Raw genomic sequence first — 19,868 nt, 5'->3', positions numbered from 1 at the left:
GTCATCCAAACAGAGAATCAATAAAGATATATTGGCCTTAAACAAAACAATAGAGCATCTGGATATGATAGACATCTACAGGACATTTCATCCCAAAGTGACAGAGTATACATTTTTCTCCAGTTTACATGGATCATTCTCAAGAATTGACCATATGTTGGGCCACAAAAACAACATCAGCAAATTCAGAAAAATCGAAGTTGTACCAAGAATATTTTCTGATCATAAAGTCTTGAAACTAAAATTCAACTGCAAAAAAGAGGGAAAAAATCACAAAAATGTGGAAACTAAACAACATACTTTTAAAAAATGAATGGGTCAAAGAAGAAATAAGTGCAGAGATCAAAAGATATATACAGACTAATGAAAATGACAATATGACATATCAGAATCTCTGGGATGCAACAAAAGCAGTGATAAGAGGGTAGTTCATATCGCTTCAGGCATATATGAACAAACAAGAGAGAGCCGAAGTGAACCACTTAACTTCACACCTTAAGAAACTAGAAAAAGAACAAAGACAACCCAAAACCAGCCGAAGAAAGGAGATAATAAAAATCGGAGCAAAAATAAATGAAATAGAAAACAGAAAAACTATAGAAAAAATTAATAGAACAAGGAGCTGGTTCTTTGAAAATATCAACAAAATTGATGAACCCCTGGCAAGACTTACCACAGAAAAAAGAGAAAAAACTCATATAAACAAAATCCAAAATGAAAGAGGAGAAATCACCACGGACATCGTAGATATACAAAGAATTATTGTAGAACACTATAAAAAACTTTATGCCACTAAATTCAAAAACCTAGAAGAAATGGATAAATTCCTAGCACAATACAACCTTCCTAGACTGAGTCAAGAAGAAGCAGAAAGCCTAAACAGACCTATTAGTAGAGAAGAAATAGAAAAAACCATTAAAAACCTCCCCAAAAATAAAAGTCCAGGCCCAGACGGCTATACCAGCGAATTTTATCAAACCTTTAAAGAAGACTTGGTTCCTATTCTACAGAAAGTCTTCCAAAAAATTGAAGAAGAAGCAATACTTCCAAACACATTTTATGAGGCAAACATAACCCTCATACCAAACCAGGCAAGGATGGCACAAAAAAAGAAAACTACAGACCAATATCTCTAATGAATACAGATGCTAAAATACTAAACAAAATACTGGCAAATTGAATACAACAACATATAAAAAAAATAATACATCATGATCAAGTGGGATTCATCCCAGATTCTGAAGGATGGTTCAACATATGTAAAATGGTTAATGTAATACACCATATCAACAAAACAAAGAACAAAAACCACATGATCTTATCAATAGATGCACAAAAGGCATTCGATGAAATATATCACAATTTTATGTTTAAGACTCTCAACAAAATGGGTATAGAAGGAAAATATCTCAACATGATAAAGGCCATATATGATAAACTATCAGCTAACATCATATTAAATGGCACAAAACTGAAGGCTTTCCCCCTTATATCAGCAACAAGACAGGGTTGTCCACTCTCTCCACTATTATTTAATGTGGTGCTAGAGGTTCTAGCCAGAGCAATTGGACAAGACAAAGAAATAAAAGGCATCCATATTGGAAAAGAAGAAGTAAAGGTATCACTTTTTGCAGATGATATGATCCTATACATCAAAAACCCCAAAGAATCCACCAAAAGACTACTAGAAACAATAAGCCAATATAGTAAGGTCGCAGGATACAAAATTAACATACAGAAGTCCATAGCCTTTCTATATGCCAACAATGAAACATTTGAAAACGAACTAAAAAAATTAATCCCCTTCACGATTGCAACAAAAAAAATAAAATATCTAGGAATAAACATAACAAAGAATGTAAAAGGACTTATATAATGAAAACTACAAACCATTGTTAAGGGAAATTGAAGAAGATATAATGAGATGGAAGAATATACCTTGTTCTTGGTTAGGAAGAATAAATATAATCAAGATGGTCATATTACCCAAAGCAATATACAAATTTAATGCAATTCCCATCAAAATTCCAATGACATTTTCTAAAGAAATGGAACAAAAAATCATCAGATTTATATGAAAATATAAAAAACCCCGAATAGCCAAAGCAATCCTAAAGAAAAAGAATGAAGCTGGGGGCATTACAATACCTGACTTCAAACTATATTATAGGGCCACAACAATCAAAACAGCATGGTATTGGTAGAAAAATAGACACTCAGACCAATGTAACAGAATAGAAAGCCCAGAAATAAAACGACATATATGTGGTCAAATAATTTTTGATAAAGGGGCCAACAACACACAATGGAGAAAACAAAGCCTCTTCAACAAATGGTACTGGAAAAACTGGAAAGCCACATGCAAAAGAATGAAACTGGACTACAGTTTGTCCCCTTGTACTAAAATTAATTCAAAATAGATCAAAGACCTAAATATAAGACCTGAAACAATAAAGTACATAGAAGAAGACATAGGTTCTAAACTCTTGGACCTTGGTTTTAAAGAGCATTTTATGAATTTGACTCCACAGGCAAGAGAAGTGAAGGCAAAAATTAATGAATTGGACTACATCAGACTAAGAAGTTTTTGCTCAGCAAGAGAAACTGACAACAAAATAAACAGACAGCCAACTAAATGGGAAATGATATTTTCAAACAACAGCTCAGATAAGGGCCTAATATCCAAAATATACAAAGAACTCATAAAACTCAACAACAAACAAACAAACCATCCAATAAAAAAATGGGAAGAGGCCATGAACAGACACTTATCCCAGGAAGAAATACAAATGGCCAACAGATATATGAAAAGATGTTCATCTTCTTTAGTTATTAGAGAAATGCAAATCAAAACTGCAATGAGATACGACCTCACACCTGTTAGATTAGCTATTATTAACAAGACAGGTAATAGCAAATGTTGGAGATGCTGTGGAGAAAAAGGAACCCTCATTCACTGTTGTTGGGAATGTAAAGTAGTACAACCATTATGGAAGAAATTATGGTGGTTCCTCAAAAAACTGAAACTAGAACTACCTTATGACCCAGCAATCCCTCTACTGGGTATATACCCCCAAAACTCAGAAACATTGATATGTAAAGACACATGCAACCCCATGTTCATTGCAGCACTGTTCACAGTGGCCAGGACATGGAAACAACCAAAAAGCCCATCAATAGATGACTGGTTAAAGAAGATGTGATACATATACACTATGGAATACTACTCAGCTATAAGAAATGATGACATCGGGCCCTGGCCGGTTGGCTCAGCGGTAAAGCATCGGCCTGGCGTGCGGGTGACCAGGGTTCGATTCCTGGCCAGGGCACATAGGAGAAGCGCCCATTTGCTTCTCCACCCCCCTCCTTCCTCTCTGTCTCTCTCTTCCCCTCCCGCAGCCAAGGCTCCATTGGAGCAAAGATGGCCCGGGCGCTGGGGATGGCTCCTTAGCCTCTGCCCCAGGCGCTAGAGTGGCTCTGGTCGAGGCAGAGCGACGCCCCAGAGGGGCAGACCATCACCCCCTGGTGGGCAGAGCATCGCCCCTGGTGGGTGTGCCGGTGGACCCCGGTCGGGTGCATGTGGGAGTCTGTCTGACTGTCTCTCCCCATTTCCAGCTTCAGAAAAATACAAAAAAAATAATAATAATAAAATGAAAAAAATAAAAAAAATAAAAAGAAATGATGACATCGGATCATTTACAGCAAAATGGTGGGATCTTGATAACATTATACGAAGTGAAATAAATAAATCAGAAAAAAACAGGAACTGCATTATTCCATATGTAAGTGGGATATAAAAGCCAGACTAAGAGACATTGATAACAGTGTGGTGGTTACAGGGGGTGGGGGGAGAGGGAGAGGGAAAGGGGGAGGGGAAGGGGCACAAAGAAAACTAGATAAAAGGTGACAGAGGACAATCTGATTTGGGGTGATGGATAAGCAACATGATTGATTGACAAGATAACCTGGACAAGTTTTCTTTGAACATATGTACCCTGATTTATTGATGTCACCGTAGTAAAATTAATAAAAAAATAAAATAACTTAGAGTCTATTTGCAGTTAGTAGAAAATTTAAGATGACTGTTTTGTCCCTAATTATAATAAAACCGCACCATGCATCAAACTGACTCAATTTAATGAAATCACTATTTGAGAGCATGTACAAGATAACTGATTTTCAGGAGCAGTATCCAGGCTTTACTTAAGAAACTGGGGAAAATATGCGTGTAAATATAACACACCCATCACCCTTTATTACCTAACCTTCCTTAAAGATCACAGGATATAAGAAATAATTTTGCTTCTTTTAAATAGCTTGACATTGTTATATTTCTACTGATGTTTTAACTGTTAATGAAAATTTTGACTTATTTTCAAAATTTTTATTTTATTTAGTTTAATGTTTTGGACTAACTGGAATGAACAACATCCAAGTATTATGAGATCTACACTGACTGGGAAGAATGCTCACGTGGTGGTCAGTACAGACATACTCACCCCAAATGGGCTCACCATCGACCACCGTGCGGAGAAACTGTATTTCTCAGACGGAAGCCTAGGAAAAATTGAAAGGTGTGAATATGATGGATCTCAGAGACATGTAAGTTGAGAATTTCTTTTAATATAAGTTTAAACTTGATACATTTGAAAATTATAAATGATATATTTCAAAAGAGGTTGATTGTTTGAACCAATCCAATTCAGTAATATATTCAGTGAAAAAGAAAACTGTGGCTAATATTTTGAAAATTTTCTTTGAAGTGCATTCACTACCATAGAGACAGATTGACTCATATAAACTTTATTCTGAAGAAACATCATTTATTTTTTGCCTAGTTATTAACTGAATTGTTAATTAATAGAATTGTTAGAGTGATCCGCATAACCTCCATTGTTATTTATATTTTTTAAAGTATGAAACAAAGTTGATAGTAACCCTAGACCAGTGGTTCTCAACCTTTCTAATGCCGTGACCCCGCAATACAGTTCCTCATGTTGCGGTGACCCCAAACCAAAAAATAATTTTGGTGGCTACTTCATAACTGTAATTTTGCTACAGTTATGATTCGGAATGTAAATACCTGATATGCATTATGTATTTTCCGATGGCCTTAGGCGACCCCGCCGGGGTCACGACCCACAGGTTGAGAAAGGCTGCCCTAGACTAAAAGAACATTAAGAAAGAATGAAACAATCCTCTGTCTGTGTTTGGGTCCTCAAAGCAATCTGAGCTTTGAAAAGAGAACCAAACTCTTTTTCACAGTCAGGCTCATCTGCTATCTCCTTTCTCTGGGTTCTCAATGAAATGTTAATGGAAGAGTCTTTATGCTTCCCCTGAAGAATTCTTACAGCAGATAAGTAAGGTCTATAGAATGTTAAAAGTCCAGTGCCCTGCCCTTGTCCTACAAGGACAGCAGCCCTTAGCAACTAGGAAAACTCAGAGTTCAGGAGCCTAAGATTTGGTAATTACACCACTGGAAAAATGTTTACCTCGGCACCCCCCACCTCACCAATGCATACCTGAGGAACAAAATGGTGCTGAGTCTCTCCACTCCTCCACTGTATTTCTTGAAGAGTGAGATGATAAGTATTTAAAGCTTTGTGAGCCATATTTTCTCTATCATAACTACAGTGCCTTATAGTGCTAAAGCAGACATCAAGACTATGTGAATGAATGGATGTGGCATTATTTCTATAAAGCTTTATATACAGAAACAGGCAACGAAAAAATGGGCATAATTCACTAACACTTATCAACATCTTTAAGCAGACTGTTTCATTCCATTGAATACAAACCTACATATGTATAAATACATTATACATATTATCTCTATTAATATAGATAATATGTATTTATTTACACATATATTTATATATAGAGAGAGATTTTATCTTAGGGAAACTAACTAAATTTGTACATACAAATTTATGTTTGTATGTATGTATATATAGATAAATAAATAAATGTGTGTGTCTGTGTTCTTGAAGAAGGAGGAACCACACTGATTTACATTCTAGTAGAGATACCTCATTGTTGCAGAGTGGCTACTTTGAGTAGTACTGATTAGGGCAGATGTATGCTTAAGGACCATTGAAATAATGAGCTAAGACATGATGAGTTGAGTTTGTTCTAAAAATAATAATTCTGATTAAATATTCTATCTAAATTATGGGTCTGTTTTTTCTAAAATTAAAGATCATGTTACCTTAGGTAAATTATTTAGTCTTTATAAATTTTAGTTTTCCAATATGAAACTTATCTACCTAAATTTCAGGGTTATTATGAGGATATAGTGTGAAAGTATGTGCCTCAGAATACAGAAATTCTAAATGAAGCTAGTGGCTAATACTTTTAAAGAAAATCAGGTAATTCATTATCCAGGTGTGATATTATTTTCTAGTTTATAACTCCTCATAACCCTATATCCACATCAACTTATTTTTTTATACCTGCTTTTACTTCTTCCTTTTATCTATGCATATATACGGAAATTATAACTACTTTATGTGGTCCAATAATCAGATAACTCTAATATAATTTAAAGGATTTGTTTTAACATTTTAAAAAATGTCTTATTATATTCTAAATAATTTCTCTCCTTCTCCAAAATAGAATACTTCTGGCTAGCCATAGTTAACAGTACTGTACTGTATAATTGAAGTTCCTAAAAGACTATATTTTAAAAATTCTCACCACAAAAAAACAAAACTTAACTATGTCAGGTGCATTATATACACATTTAGCAGTATATACATTCTTCAAATCACTATACTCTATACTTTAAACTTACACACTGTTGTATTTACATTATATTGTGATAAAGCTGGAACTTAGTAGATACTCTATAGGTTGAGACATACCATAACTCTTGTCCATGGCCCATATTACATAGGATTTTCCTTTTGCTTTCAGTATCTGTTTCACCTTTGTATTTTGTTCCCAATGTTTAGGTGCATGAGGAATTATGCAGTTAAGAAAAAGTAAATAGTAAGTTATACAGAATGGAGATTTATATTTATTAAATTTATGTAATCTAATTAAAAAATAAGATTACAAAATAAATACCAAAATGAGGAGTTGAAAGTTTATTTAATCCTTTACACTTACACTTTTAGTAGAATACTGAATTTCAGCCTTACTTTGGGTACTAATTGCATACATGAACATTACCACGTTTGGTAAAGTCCCCTTGTTCCAACGATCTGGCTTTTAATAAAGATGTGCCTAGCCCTGGCCGGTTGGCTCAGCGGTAGAGCGTCGGCCTAGCGTGCGGAGGACCCGGGTTCGATTCCCGGCCAGGGCACACAGGAGAAGCGCCCATTTGCTTCTCCACTCCTCCACCGCGCTTTCCTCTCTGTCTCTCTCTTCCCCTCCCGCAGCCAAGGCTCCATTGGAGCAAAGATGGCCCGGGCGCTGGGGATGGCTCTGTGGCCTCTGCCTCAGGCGCTAGAGTGGCTCTGGTCGCAATATGGCGACGCCCAGGATGGGCAGAGCATCGCCCCCCTGGTGGGCAGAGCATCGCCCCTGGTGGGCGTGCCGGGTGGATCCCGGTCGGGCGCATGCGGGAGTCTGTCTGACTGTCTCTCCCTGTTTCCAGCTTCAGAAAAATGGAAAAAAAAAAAAAAAAAAAAAAAGATGTGCCTAGATAGTTTGTCTATAGAGACAGTAAGTCTATAATACAATGAAGATTTCAAAATTAGGAATTCTCTAGTAACTTCTGTTTTTTTCTTTCTTTAGAAAACAAAAATTCTGTACATTTTTATTTTAACCAAATTGATACACTTTTTTACTTAATAAAGAGCACTTTGAATATCTTGGAAATTCTTCTATTTTAATTGAAGCCCTAAGATTAAAAAATGTGTATAAAACAAATCTTTACATAACACTGTTTTCATTTGTGTCTTCTCTCTTAATACATGTGTAGTAGCACCATATTTAGACAATTCAGCATTTTTCATTATTATATCTATTTTAGTTTCATAAAATGATTATAATAGAAAAATATCAAAACTTTAGACTAATACAATCCTAGATTATTTACAAAATTGTCTCTTCCTCTACTTTTTTTCCCAGACAAAGCAATAAAAGCCCAAAATAATATTCTTTTCTCATAATCTTTTCTTGCAAGATAGTGATTTTCAGGTCTATGTAACAGATTTCATACTTAAAGATGAATGGAATGATATTTTTCTTTAATGTAGTGAGTGGAAGTAACCTGATCTCAATGAATACTGGCAAGTGAGTAGATTTTTTTTCTTTTCAAGACTGTGTAATAAAGATTGTTGAGGTTCAAAGCAAATCTAGATACTAGCACATTGAACTGATAACACTATTCAATAAAGGTTTCATTTATTAAAAATCACCCTGTGTATGAATTTATGGTCTTGCACAATAAGGAGAGATTTAAGGAAACGTTAATAATAGTAATTCTTTTCAAATAACCTTTGAGTTCAAACAGAAGAAATCTTTTCTACCTCTCTGAACTCGCAATGACTTCTACTAATTTTTTTTAAAGTTATAGAATATTATTTGTGTCAAATATATTAAATTTTTTTTTTACCTAATAAAGAACACTTTTCCTCCTAACATTTTGACAGGTGATTTTTTAATTGCAACCTGAATATTTTCATTTTTTTATTTCACTGGAGGTACTTAATTTAAGCAGTTTTTTAGACAAAATCTATTTCTTTATAAATTCCGTCTCTAGATCTCAATTCAGGCTTCTGTATAAACTAGAACAAATTAGCTTTCTCTCCCTTTCTCTCTCTCTCTCTCTCTCACTCTCTCTCTCTGAGGTGGTGCTTCAAATATTTGATGAAAATTGCATTGTCAGGGTAGACTGGGCCTACTTTGATTGAATTAATTTTATAATACAATGCTTTTGTACACAACAAATATGATGCTAGCCTCCCATAAAATTAAATCAATTTTGGTCTGATTTTTCTACAGATATCACATGTATTCAGAAATAGAGTTAACCATTAATAAAAGGGTCGGGGAGAGTTCCCTATGCTTTTATTCCCTTTAAAAGTGATACAGTCCAAGAAAATCACACAGTGAGATGATTCTCTTTGGTGTAGATCAGTGATTTTTAACCCGTGTGCCACAAGAAGTTTTAACACATGCAATGCTTGACTATTTAGTCAGGGGCACTGCCCTCTTTCCCTCAGATTGTCAAAGAAAATAATGACAACAGCCAAAAAAATAGCCATTTGATGTGAATGAATTAAAATTATACCTATTTTTTGTAAGATTGGCAAAAAAATATATTTTTGGTGTGCTGCAAAATTTTATTAATTAGTTTATGTGTGCCATAAGATTAATAACAATGACTATCCTGGCATAGATTTCTGTAAAGTTGTATTCCCTAAAAAATAAGAAGTGTGTAGTAAGTGTGTAAAACAATACTTTGTGCATAAATAAAATTAATTTTTAAATTTAGATAATTATAAATTGGTTTTACATTTGTAGCTATCTTGTAGAGCATTTGAAATGAGCTGAGTCTCAGACAGCTCATTTTACACAATTCCTTGTGTATTGCAGGACTTCTAAATTCTTGCTTCCTGACCACTTAATTTCCTAGCTAAACCCTCCAACTTCCCTCTTCTGCAATCAAAAGCACCACAAAAATTATCTAAAACTCAGAGAAGGGAGAGGGCAGCTTTTTCTGAGTCCCAGTCATGATGTGCCTTGATTTACTAGTGCCCAAAGACATTATAACATTGGTCTTATACCTAAGAGAAATAAGGGTTGTAAAAATAAGATAGTGTATTGTATTTTCTACATTTTATTATCTATATCTATAATGTATACATGCTATCACAGAGTGAATACAATAAAGTTCATATAATATGATGAAAATGTCAAATATAGGTACCTGAATGAAAATAAGATAGTAGTGAAAGTAACCAGAAATCGGTGTTAGATGAAATTGTTTTAATTTCTGATTCTGGAGAAAAGATATGTGTGACTTTCAGCAATTAATTTAATATTTTTGAATTGCATGTTCTATATTTTTAAATATTTTTTTATTTAGAAATTTAATTTGATGGGCTGACATTGATCAATAAGAGTACGTAGGTTTCAGATAAATATTCGTACAGCATTAGAACTGTTGACTGTGTGTGCCCATCACCCAAAGTCAAATCATTTTCTGTCATCATATATTTGTCCCTCTTTACTCCCCTCCTGTCTCCCCCTGGTAATCACTTCACTTTTATCTATGTCCATGAGTATCAGTTTTATGTCCCACCTATGTATGAGATCATAAAGTTTCTAGGTTTTTCTGGTTTACTCATTTCACTTAGTATAATGTTCTCAATGTCTACCTATGTTGTCATAAATGGCAATATGTCATCATTTCTTACAGCTGAGTAGTACTGTAAACTTATCTTCCAACTCTTACCTTTTATCTCTCTACCACTGTTTTTGTGGATCTCAACTAGAGCAGACTGTGGACCCACTTTTTCATACATTAATAGTCCTAATGAAATGATGTTACATCATGGTTATTTTAATCATGCACACAGTCTTAGCTGCAGATGAGAACATCCTGCTTTACAAGAAGCAGTATGATGTGGCAGAAATGAGAAAGGTTTGGTTGTAGAGATAGACATGAAATTGAAACTTGGATTCTTGACATATGTTCCATAAACTTAGGGTATATTTTAAATTTTTGTGTCTTAGTCTTTCTATTTTTATGTAAAATAGGACTAATAGTTTATGTCTCATAGTGAGTGTTTTCAGGAGTTAAAGTAACAATTACATACAATCTGATGCTTAACAGTATTTAGTAACTAATGCTAAATCTTATAAAACTACTCTTAAATAATGCAAATTTTAAAATAAAGCAAGTTTCAAACCTTGTAATTACATTTACTACACACATAAACAATTGTAGGAACGTGAGTTACATCAATTAGAATAAATCCTAAATTACCTCATTGTCTCTTCTGTAGCATTACTAACATCTAAAGAAACAAAATTTGTTTTTCACCTGTGCATTTCCAAAAGCAAGAAGTCCATCTTCTGCTATACTCAGCAAATATTTACTGAAGCAATAAGTAAATATAAATAAGTGAATAAACTAAAAGATAAATTATAAACTTGTTTCCCTGACTCTTCCTCTCTGGTATCCTGGACTTACCATTCTCTGCCTGCTCACCACCCCATGTTTGAATGTCCAGGAACCACTTCATGCCATTACTGCCACATTCCAATGTCTTTAGCTGATCAAACCTCCTTCCCTTCTCTTGCCAGTTTTCCCCTATGCTTTCCCAACTGTGTCTCTGATAAGGTTCTTAGGTCCTCATGGATGTGTGTGAGCACACGTATCTATGTTGTATGTGCATAGTTCTGTGATTTTAGACATGCTTTCTTGTAAAGCTTCTACAAAAAAATTTTTAAAAAGAAGTTTTGTTGGGTTTTTTTTTGCATTTTCAATGCTGTTTTTACGGGAAATGTGCAGAACAGATTTCTAGGTTGTGTAGGTCATTGCATTCTCTTTTGATTGCAAATTGGTCAGCAAGATTGGCAAGGTGACTTCTGGAAAGAGCAGGTCTGAGGACTGTGGAAGATCCTAATTACTGTTTGGACAGTGGATTGATTGAAGGGAGCTGTTATATAAAGAGGCAAGCAGAGTGGCCATCTGCAAATGAATATATATACACTATTACATGAATGATAGGATATGGCCATGGTCAAGTAGCTTGGCTGAAGCATTATCTAGATACACCAATACCTCAGGTTCGAATCCCTGTGAGGTTACACACCAGAATCAACTAATAAGAGGAACAACTAATTGACATTTCTCTTTCTCTCTCTCTCTTTTTCTCTCATATCGCTAAAAAAGATATGTAAAAAAGGTGTGTACTGTTAGAAGCCCATGAATGATGAGGTTTCTGATGCAAAATAAAGTTGTTCCCAAGGAGTGGCGTGGCTAAATTATTGGACTCTCTTAGCACAGGAAGGCAGAAAACAAAATACCAGGCATTTGCTCTGCTGGAATAAAACTGTTTGATAGCACTACCAGACATCTGCAAGAAATGCCTCCCAGGTCTGTGCTGGGGAGTGTTTCTCCATAAAAAGGATGAGATGTAGCCTGAAAATGATGTAAATGGTGAGGAAATGACAATGGGGAGCACAACACATATTACCAGAATTTCATATTTAATAACTATAGCCTTAATTTCTGCAGACTTAATGGAAACTAAGTAAAATTGAGATAGAACTTATTTCTCAGTAAAATTCTTAGCCTCATGAACTCTGTTTTGTACGAGATATGGCCAGTCTTTAAGGGCAGCCTGTCCAGGTAAAACTGTGTTCAGTCTACTGCTACGTGAGTATTGCTGGACAGAGGGTAAAATCAGCTGCCACACAGCCAAGGCCCAGCTCGAGGGATCATCGAGATGTCAGGAAAGGAGACGTGGTTTCAAATCTTAGAAAGGAACTTTTTAGTGTCAGTGTTCACTTTCTGCCAAGATAGAGAATGATTCACTCTGCTAGAGTATGACTTTTACAGTATTAAATGAAGCTATGTATGTTTTATTGTTAAAAAAATTTTTTTTGTTTCCTTGAATAAAATGAAAAAGTAAACAGCTTAAAAAAAAAGATCAAATCAAAGCTCAGTGATTTCAAAGGCCTCAGCCATTCAGGGGAACTTTCTGAAGTCTATACAACTGATATTCCTATTTGTTAAGACAAGGTTGTTATTGCAGTAGAGTTAATGGTGTTTATCACTAACACAATCCCTTTGATTTAAATTCACATACATTTCAGTGATGGTTCAGCTTGGTCAGTCGTGCAAATTAAAGTGTTATGAAGCTAGACTCAGGAAAGAAGTGTTCCTGGAGAAGAATGATGGTTGGTATCCAGGGCAACTAGTGTATTCGCCCAGAAAACAGCTGGTGTCCTTCCAGAATGTGGTACTATACTGATTGATTGACTTAATAATTCTTGGAAGCTTTCAATTTTGTAAGCATCAGATACAATTTTCATAAAACAGGGAGCTTTTTGTCCCATCAGCCTCACTGTAGAAATTCATATATGAAGATAAAAAGAACAGATAAGTAACAAAAGCCAATATGCCCACATGCTAATGTGGCACATGAGCACACACACACTCACACACATAAATTAGCATATGTCTTTCAAATTAATTTTGCTTGTGAAGTTTCATATTAAATTCAGGAAATTCTGAATTACCTTACATGAATTTTTCTGTTCAGTGAATTCTTGATTAATTCTTGTATTGTTCCATAGCTGAATTTAATGTATTTTTTAGAAGCTTTACACATATAAAAATAAATAAATAAATAAATAAATAAATAAATAAAAGCAGCAGACAATATCTTGAATTTTCTTTCTGTGTTCGACTCTTGGAAACATTTAGAATGCCAGCCAACTGATTAAAATTAGTTATTATTTCAACTGTTTAAAAATGATTCATAAAAATTAGTTTATGATAAAAACTCATGTATAGTAAAAATGTAAATAAATCACAGAAGCATAAGTTTATTCCTGGGTTTCCAAGGAGCCAAGATATTAAGGGCAACTTATTTATGCAGTACTTTTATTTAGTTGAAGGAAGCAAAACTGTTTAGCAGGAAAGGTAGATGTCTCTATAGCCCTAATACTTAAAAGTCTATTGTAACAAGGTATTTTGTTAACATGAAGAGTTTTAAGAACAGATAAAGCTAATGAAATTCAAAATGCTAAAAAACTTTCAACTAGCATATACTAACAAATTTTCAAAGGTAATATAGTTAACCATCAACTTATAAAATATATTGAATAACCTGACCAGGTGGTGGCGCTGTGGATAGAGTGTCAGAGTGGGATACCGAGGAACCAGGTTCAAGACCCCAAGGTCTCCAGCTTGAGCGCGGGCTCATTTGGTTTGAGCAAAAGCTCATGAGCTTGGACCCAAAGTTGCATGCTCGAGCAAGGGGTTACTCAGTCTGCTGAAGGCCTGCGGTCAAGGCACATATGAGAAAGCAATCAATGAACAACTAAGGTGTCGCAATGCGCAAGGAAAAACTAATGATTGATGCTTCTCATCTCTCCATTCCTGTTTATCTGTCTCTGTCTATCCCTCTCTCTGACTCTGTAAAAAAAAAAAAATATATATATATATATATATATATAATATATATATATAATAATTTTCTTTTTAAAAATTTTTTTAACTTAAAAAAGTTTTTTGAGAGAGAGACAAAGACAAGGAGAAAGATAGGAAGGGAAAGGGATGAGAAGCATCAATTCTTCACTCAGCACCTTAGTTGCTCATTGATTGCTTCCTTATATGTGCCTTGATCAGGGAAGCTTCAACAGAGCAACTGACCCCTTGCTCATTCCAGTGACCTTGAGCTTCAAGCTAGCAACCATTTGGGCTTAAGCCAGCAACCATGAGGTCATGTCTATGATCCCATGCTCAAGCCAGTGACCCCGAGCTCAAGCTGGTTACCCCAGGCTGAAGCCGGATGAGGCTACACTCAAACCAGTGACCTCAGGGTTTCATACCTGGGTCCTCAGCACCTCAGGCCAACAGACTATCCACTGTGTCACTGCCTGGTCAGGCTGTATTTAATAATTTTCATTTAGGTAATCAAAATATTAGAAGGTCAAGTTGCTATTTTAAGATAAATGAAGTTAGTAAGATACATGAATCTTACTAAGCTATTGAATAGTTACATATTAAAGGACAAGAAACAATGAAGAGAAATGGAGGGAAATGTATAGATAATGTTAACTAAAGGTATATATTTGAAGTAAAAGTGAATAGTTATTTATATGAAAGGAAGACTTGTCAAAAACTATCAGTATTGAAGAGTCAAGATAATACTTCCACCAAGACTCAAACAGAAGCCTGTGATCAGAGGCAGAATTAATGGTGGGCACACCGGGCCCCGACTTCTGAAGGGCCCTGCAAAATCCCAGTTTTACACTTTTTTTCTTATGACACCAAGTTTGTTTCATATGTGCAATTTTAACTTTAATATAACATAATATTTTTTATTTATTTAAAAATATGGTTAACATGTATTTTTATTTTCCCTCTCTCTTTTCTTTAAGGGGCATAATATTTCCTTCTGTGCCTGGAGTCTCAATTTACCTTAATCCCCCTCTGCCTATGACCACTAATGCAGCACCTGCAAATGTGTATAATCAATAGTTTATTTGCTAAAATGATCATTCCAAACTCAGTAGTAAAGCATCAACCTGGCATGTTGATATCTTGGGTTCAATTCCTGGTCAGGGCACACAGGAGAAGTGACCATCTGTTTCTCCAACCCTTCCCATCCCCCTTCTCTCTTTCTGTCCCTCTCTCTCTCTTTTCCCCTCCTGCAGCCATGGCTCTGTTGGTTTGAGCTCACAGCCCTGAGTGCTGAAGATGACTCAGTGGATGCTCTACCCCAGGCACTAAAAATAGCTCAGTTGTGAGCATGGCCCCAGATGGGCAAAGCATTGGCCCTGGATGGGGGTTGCCTGGTGGATCCCAGTCGGAGCACATGTGGGAGTCTGTCTCTCTATCTTCCCTCCTCTGACCTGGAAAAGAGAAATAAATAAATAAATGTCCCAGAATAATGTTGCCTTGGGCAAAAAAATAAAAATTTGTGCTAGTTTGTCAATAATATATTTGAAGAGGTAGAATGCTTTCTTAATACCAAATGAACATTAGAATCTCCTGGGGAGTTTTTCTTGTGTCTGAGCCCCACCCAAAAATTTAAATCAGTATTTTTGAATGCGGCATGAGTCTCAATTTTAAAGCTCCCAGTTGATTTTTAATGTTGGGCAAATAAGTTTGTAGAATTTGTGTTATTTGGTTTGCTCACTTTTATTAAAAATGGTGCTGCCCACGTGGGGCGGCTGATTACTTTCATGCTTGGGAAGGGGCTTGGTTACGCTAATGAGTGCTGGAAGAGGGATTGTCCCGCTAGAAAAGTTTTAAAAGGGTGAGCTAGAAGGCCATTTTAGGGGAAGAGACCATGTTGTTGCAGGACAGAGAGGCCATGTGATTGCAGAGAGAGGAGCCAGTAAGATGGCGGTATACTGAAGGAGAAGCCAGTTTGTGCAGAGAGAAGGAGATGGGGAACTGGGAAGCCAGTAACCAGGGCCACTATCACAGCCACCTGGCCCATGCAGGTTCACATTGGATTCGGACAGTCGGAAAAGAAACAACGGGGCCAAAAACTGATGGGCCATCATCTCTAATCCTAGCCTGCACCCGGCGGGCAAGTAAAAACACACACTGGGCTCCAAAACCCACTCACATTCAGTGCTCACAAAGCTACTGACTTATCTGAGTTTCCTAGAATCAAAGGTTTCTAGCTAACCAGACTTATTCACCTCTGTTCCCCATCTCCTTCCTTTTCCCTGCACAAACTCTGCACAAACTGGCTTCTCACTCAACACTCCACCATCTTGGCTGCTTCTTTTGGCCTCCTCCATGTGGCCTTTCTCTGCTATCTTCTCTAATGCTAATCTCAGGAACAGAGAGAGCAAACTCCCATTCTGCCCTCATTTTATAGTGTAGAAATCCAAACCTTTAATCCAATATGCAAAATAGGGAAGTCTCTAATACAAAGTCACTTTTCAGAGACATGATGGGATTGTATCACCCCATATCAAAAAGGGTGGGAAAGGCTTAGTCCTAAAACCAAGCCCCAGGCTACAAGGATCCTGCCTGCCCATAGCCCGCCCCCAACACACATTAACATCACCTGGGCAACGGCTTCCAACGTGGGCAGTGTCATCTTTAACAAAATGAGCATAATATATTTGATCTGCCCAACAGGAACAAAGGTGTATAAGGCTGGTGGGGCCTTTGATTCTAGGAAAAAAACAGAAAGAATGGGTTTTGATGCCAGTGTGTTTGTTTTTGCTCATTGGCCGGTACGAGTCTAGAATAAAGGAAAATGGCCTACCATTTCTTGCCTCTGTTGTTTTACTATGATCTATCTGAATCAAATGGGAACCTTCACAAGCCAGATGGCTGTGATGGTGGCTGCAGCTACTGGCCCTGTATTTACGCATAGTCAAAATTGGGATTTACCATTTTAAGCTACTCTAAACCTATGGGAGAGTTTATACAATGTGCAATCAAATATATATTAATGAGAATTTTTTTTTTCAAACAATCAGTTTGGGTTTCTCTCACCTGATTTAGAATTTGTAGAAAAGCTTGCATAGGAATCATCATAATCTTGTCTTTGTTGAGCATAGCACGTTTCACCCCAAATATAGGACTCTTATTATTGATATCAGGTGGTACACAAACATAGCATTAATTTAAAGTTAATGATGTAGTATGAAAGGCCATTCTATTCTTAATGCTCTTTTAATCCTCTGATTGAATTAGGAATAAACATTAACTGCATTGCTAGTATATATTTAACAACTCTGTGGCATTCCATTACTGAGGAAGACGAGAGGGCAGGAGGGGTGGGGAGAGGGAACTCAGACTAAAATTTGGTGGATAATAGTATTTAATTATAATTTGATGCCATTGTTTTAGTTTCATTGTATATATTTTTTGATTTGCTTTCTATTTTTTCTGATACTGGATTTTTCTTTATGCTAATTATCAATTTAAAGAACAATTAAAAACAAATGATAGTAGGTATTGCATGCAGATAAGGACCAAAAAAAACAAAAAAACCAAAACCTGTAAACATTAATCTCAGTCCAGATTTGTAAAAATTATAGGGCCTGTGACAAGAGATTTTAGTCTGATTATTTTTATTCGGTATGTATGCAATCACAGGAAGCAGAAGTGAGGGGAAAAGAGAGTGGACTAAAAAGGAGGGAGACACTATATTAAGACACATGATTCAGACCTGACAGGTTCTTAGAATCAAGTCCACTGATTGCTTCTCCTTCTGAGAGCATGCTCAGATAGGCCACTGTAGTTCTCCAACCTACTGGGAACTACCAGTGTCCTGTGGAAAAACTGCTCAAGACACAAACTGTTGTCAAGAGAAGAGAAAGAGGAAGTCAAGAGAGACTAACCTCCAGATTCTCCTTTTCCCAGAGCTTTAATCGATCAGAAGCAGAACAAAGGTAACAGGATTAGAGGGGAGGGAGATTAGGTGATAAGGGGAAAGAATGTAACAGGATTGCAGGGGAGGGGCAATCTATAAACCTCGCTTATTTCCGAAAGCCTGTACACATGCATTCCTTTGTGTTTGCACAAAGGTCACTCACACAGTTTCTTGGTGTTTGCATCCAAGACACCTGCTTCCCTGTGTCTGCAGCAGGGATCACATTCACATCACTATTCACACTCCGGGCTTTTTAACTAAAGTTCCCCAATCCAAGTTATAGAGGATTCAAGATCAGATAAGTGATTCCCTGCAGGCCACAACAATTGTACTTCAGGAAAGTTCAGAGGCCAATAGTGGTGAGGAAAGAAGACAGTGTGTGTATTTCTACAGGCCCTTTTCTCTTGGTCAGAAATTTGATTCATGGTCATTAACTTCCTGTTGGGCAGATAAAATATATTATACTCACTTTGTTAAAGATGGTGCTGCCTATGTAGAAGCCGTCACCCAGGTGATTGCTTAGGATGGTGTAAAGCCAGTAGCCAGGGCCACTATATGGCCAGTATTCACTGCCATCATCACAGCAGCCTGGCCCATGCAGGTTCGCATTGGATTCGGACAGTTGGTAAAGAAACAACAGAGCCAAAAACTGATGGGCCATCATCTTTAATCTTAGCTTGCACCCGGCAGGCAAGTAAAAACACACACTGGGCTCCAAAACCCACTCATTCAGTGCTCACAAAACTACTGACTTATTCGAGTTTCCTAGAATCAAAGGTTTCTAGCTCACCAGACTTATTCACCTATGTTTCCCATCTCCTTCCTTCTCCCTGCACAAACTGGCTTCTCCTTAACACTCTGCCATCTTGGCTGCTTCTCCTGGCCTCCTCCATGTGGTCTTTGTCTGCTCTCCTTTTCTGCTCTTTCCTCTAATGCTAATCTCAGGAACCAGGAGAGCAAGCTCCTGGTATGCCTCACTTTATAGTGCAGAAATCAAAACCTTTAATCCAATATACAAAATAGGGAAGTCTCTAATACAAAGTCACTTATCTGAGGCATGATGGGATTGCACCACCCCACATCAAAAAGGGTGGGAAAGGCTTAGTCCTAAAAGCAAGCCCCAGACTACAAGAATCCTGCCTGCCCACAGCCCGCCCCCAACACACATTAATATCACCTGGGCAACAGGCTTCCATGTGGGCAGCACCATCTTTAACAAAGTGAGCATAATATATTTTATCTGCCCAGCAGATGGGCGTGATTATGTTAATGTGTGTTGGGGGAGGGCTTTCACTCTAAAAGGTTTTTATTTATTTATTTATTATTTTTTTTTTATTTTAAATTTTCTGAAGCTGGAAATGGGGAGAGACAGTCAGACAGACTCCCGCATGCACCCGACCGGGATCCACCCGGCACGCCCACCAGGGGCGACGCTCTGTCCACCAGGGGGCGATGCTCTGCCCCTCCGGGGCATCGCTCTGCCGCGACCAGAGCCACTCTAGCACCTGGGGCAGAGGCCAAGGAGCCATCCCCAGCGCCTGGGCCATCTTTGCTCCAATGGAGCCTTGGCTGAGGGAGGGGAAGAGAGAGACAGAGAGGAAGGGGGGGGGGTGGAGAAGCAAATGGGTGCTTCTCCCTATGTGCCCTGGCCAGGAATCCAACCCGGGTCCCCCGCACGCCAGGCCGACGCTCTACTGCTGAGCCAACCGGCCAGGGCCTCTAAAAGGTTTTAAAATGAAGAGAGATCACATTGTTCTGAGGTAGAAGAGTGATTATGTTCAAGAAGGAACCCATGCTGTAGGAGAGCATCAGAGAAAGGCCACG

The 19,868-nt window shown here is 37.1% G+C and overlaps 1 protein-coding gene across 1 annotated transcript in view; it reads left to right on the top strand.

The window, feature by feature from the left end:
• The window catches only part of LRP1B (LDL receptor related protein 1B), a 2,108,848-nt gene that overhangs the window by 1,733,061 nt on the left and 355,919 nt on the right, over positions 1 to 19,868 (top strand). The window contains exon 43 of the mRNA XM_066345498.1: positions 4,398 to 4,602. Within this exon, the coding sequence (XP_066201595.1) occupies positions 4,398 to 4,602 (205 nt within the window). The remainder of the gene's footprint in view (positions 1 to 4,397; positions 4,603 to 19,868) is intronic.

Source organism: Saccopteryx leptura, chromosome 7 (genome assembly GCF_036850995.1).
Source record: "Saccopteryx leptura isolate mSacLep1 chromosome 7, mSacLep1_pri_phased_curated, whole genome shotgun sequence".
Classification (NCBI taxonomy): Eukaryota; Metazoa; Chordata; class Mammalia; order Chiroptera; family Emballonuridae; genus Saccopteryx; species Saccopteryx leptura.
This window is presented reverse-complemented; position numbering and strand designations above follow the sequence as displayed.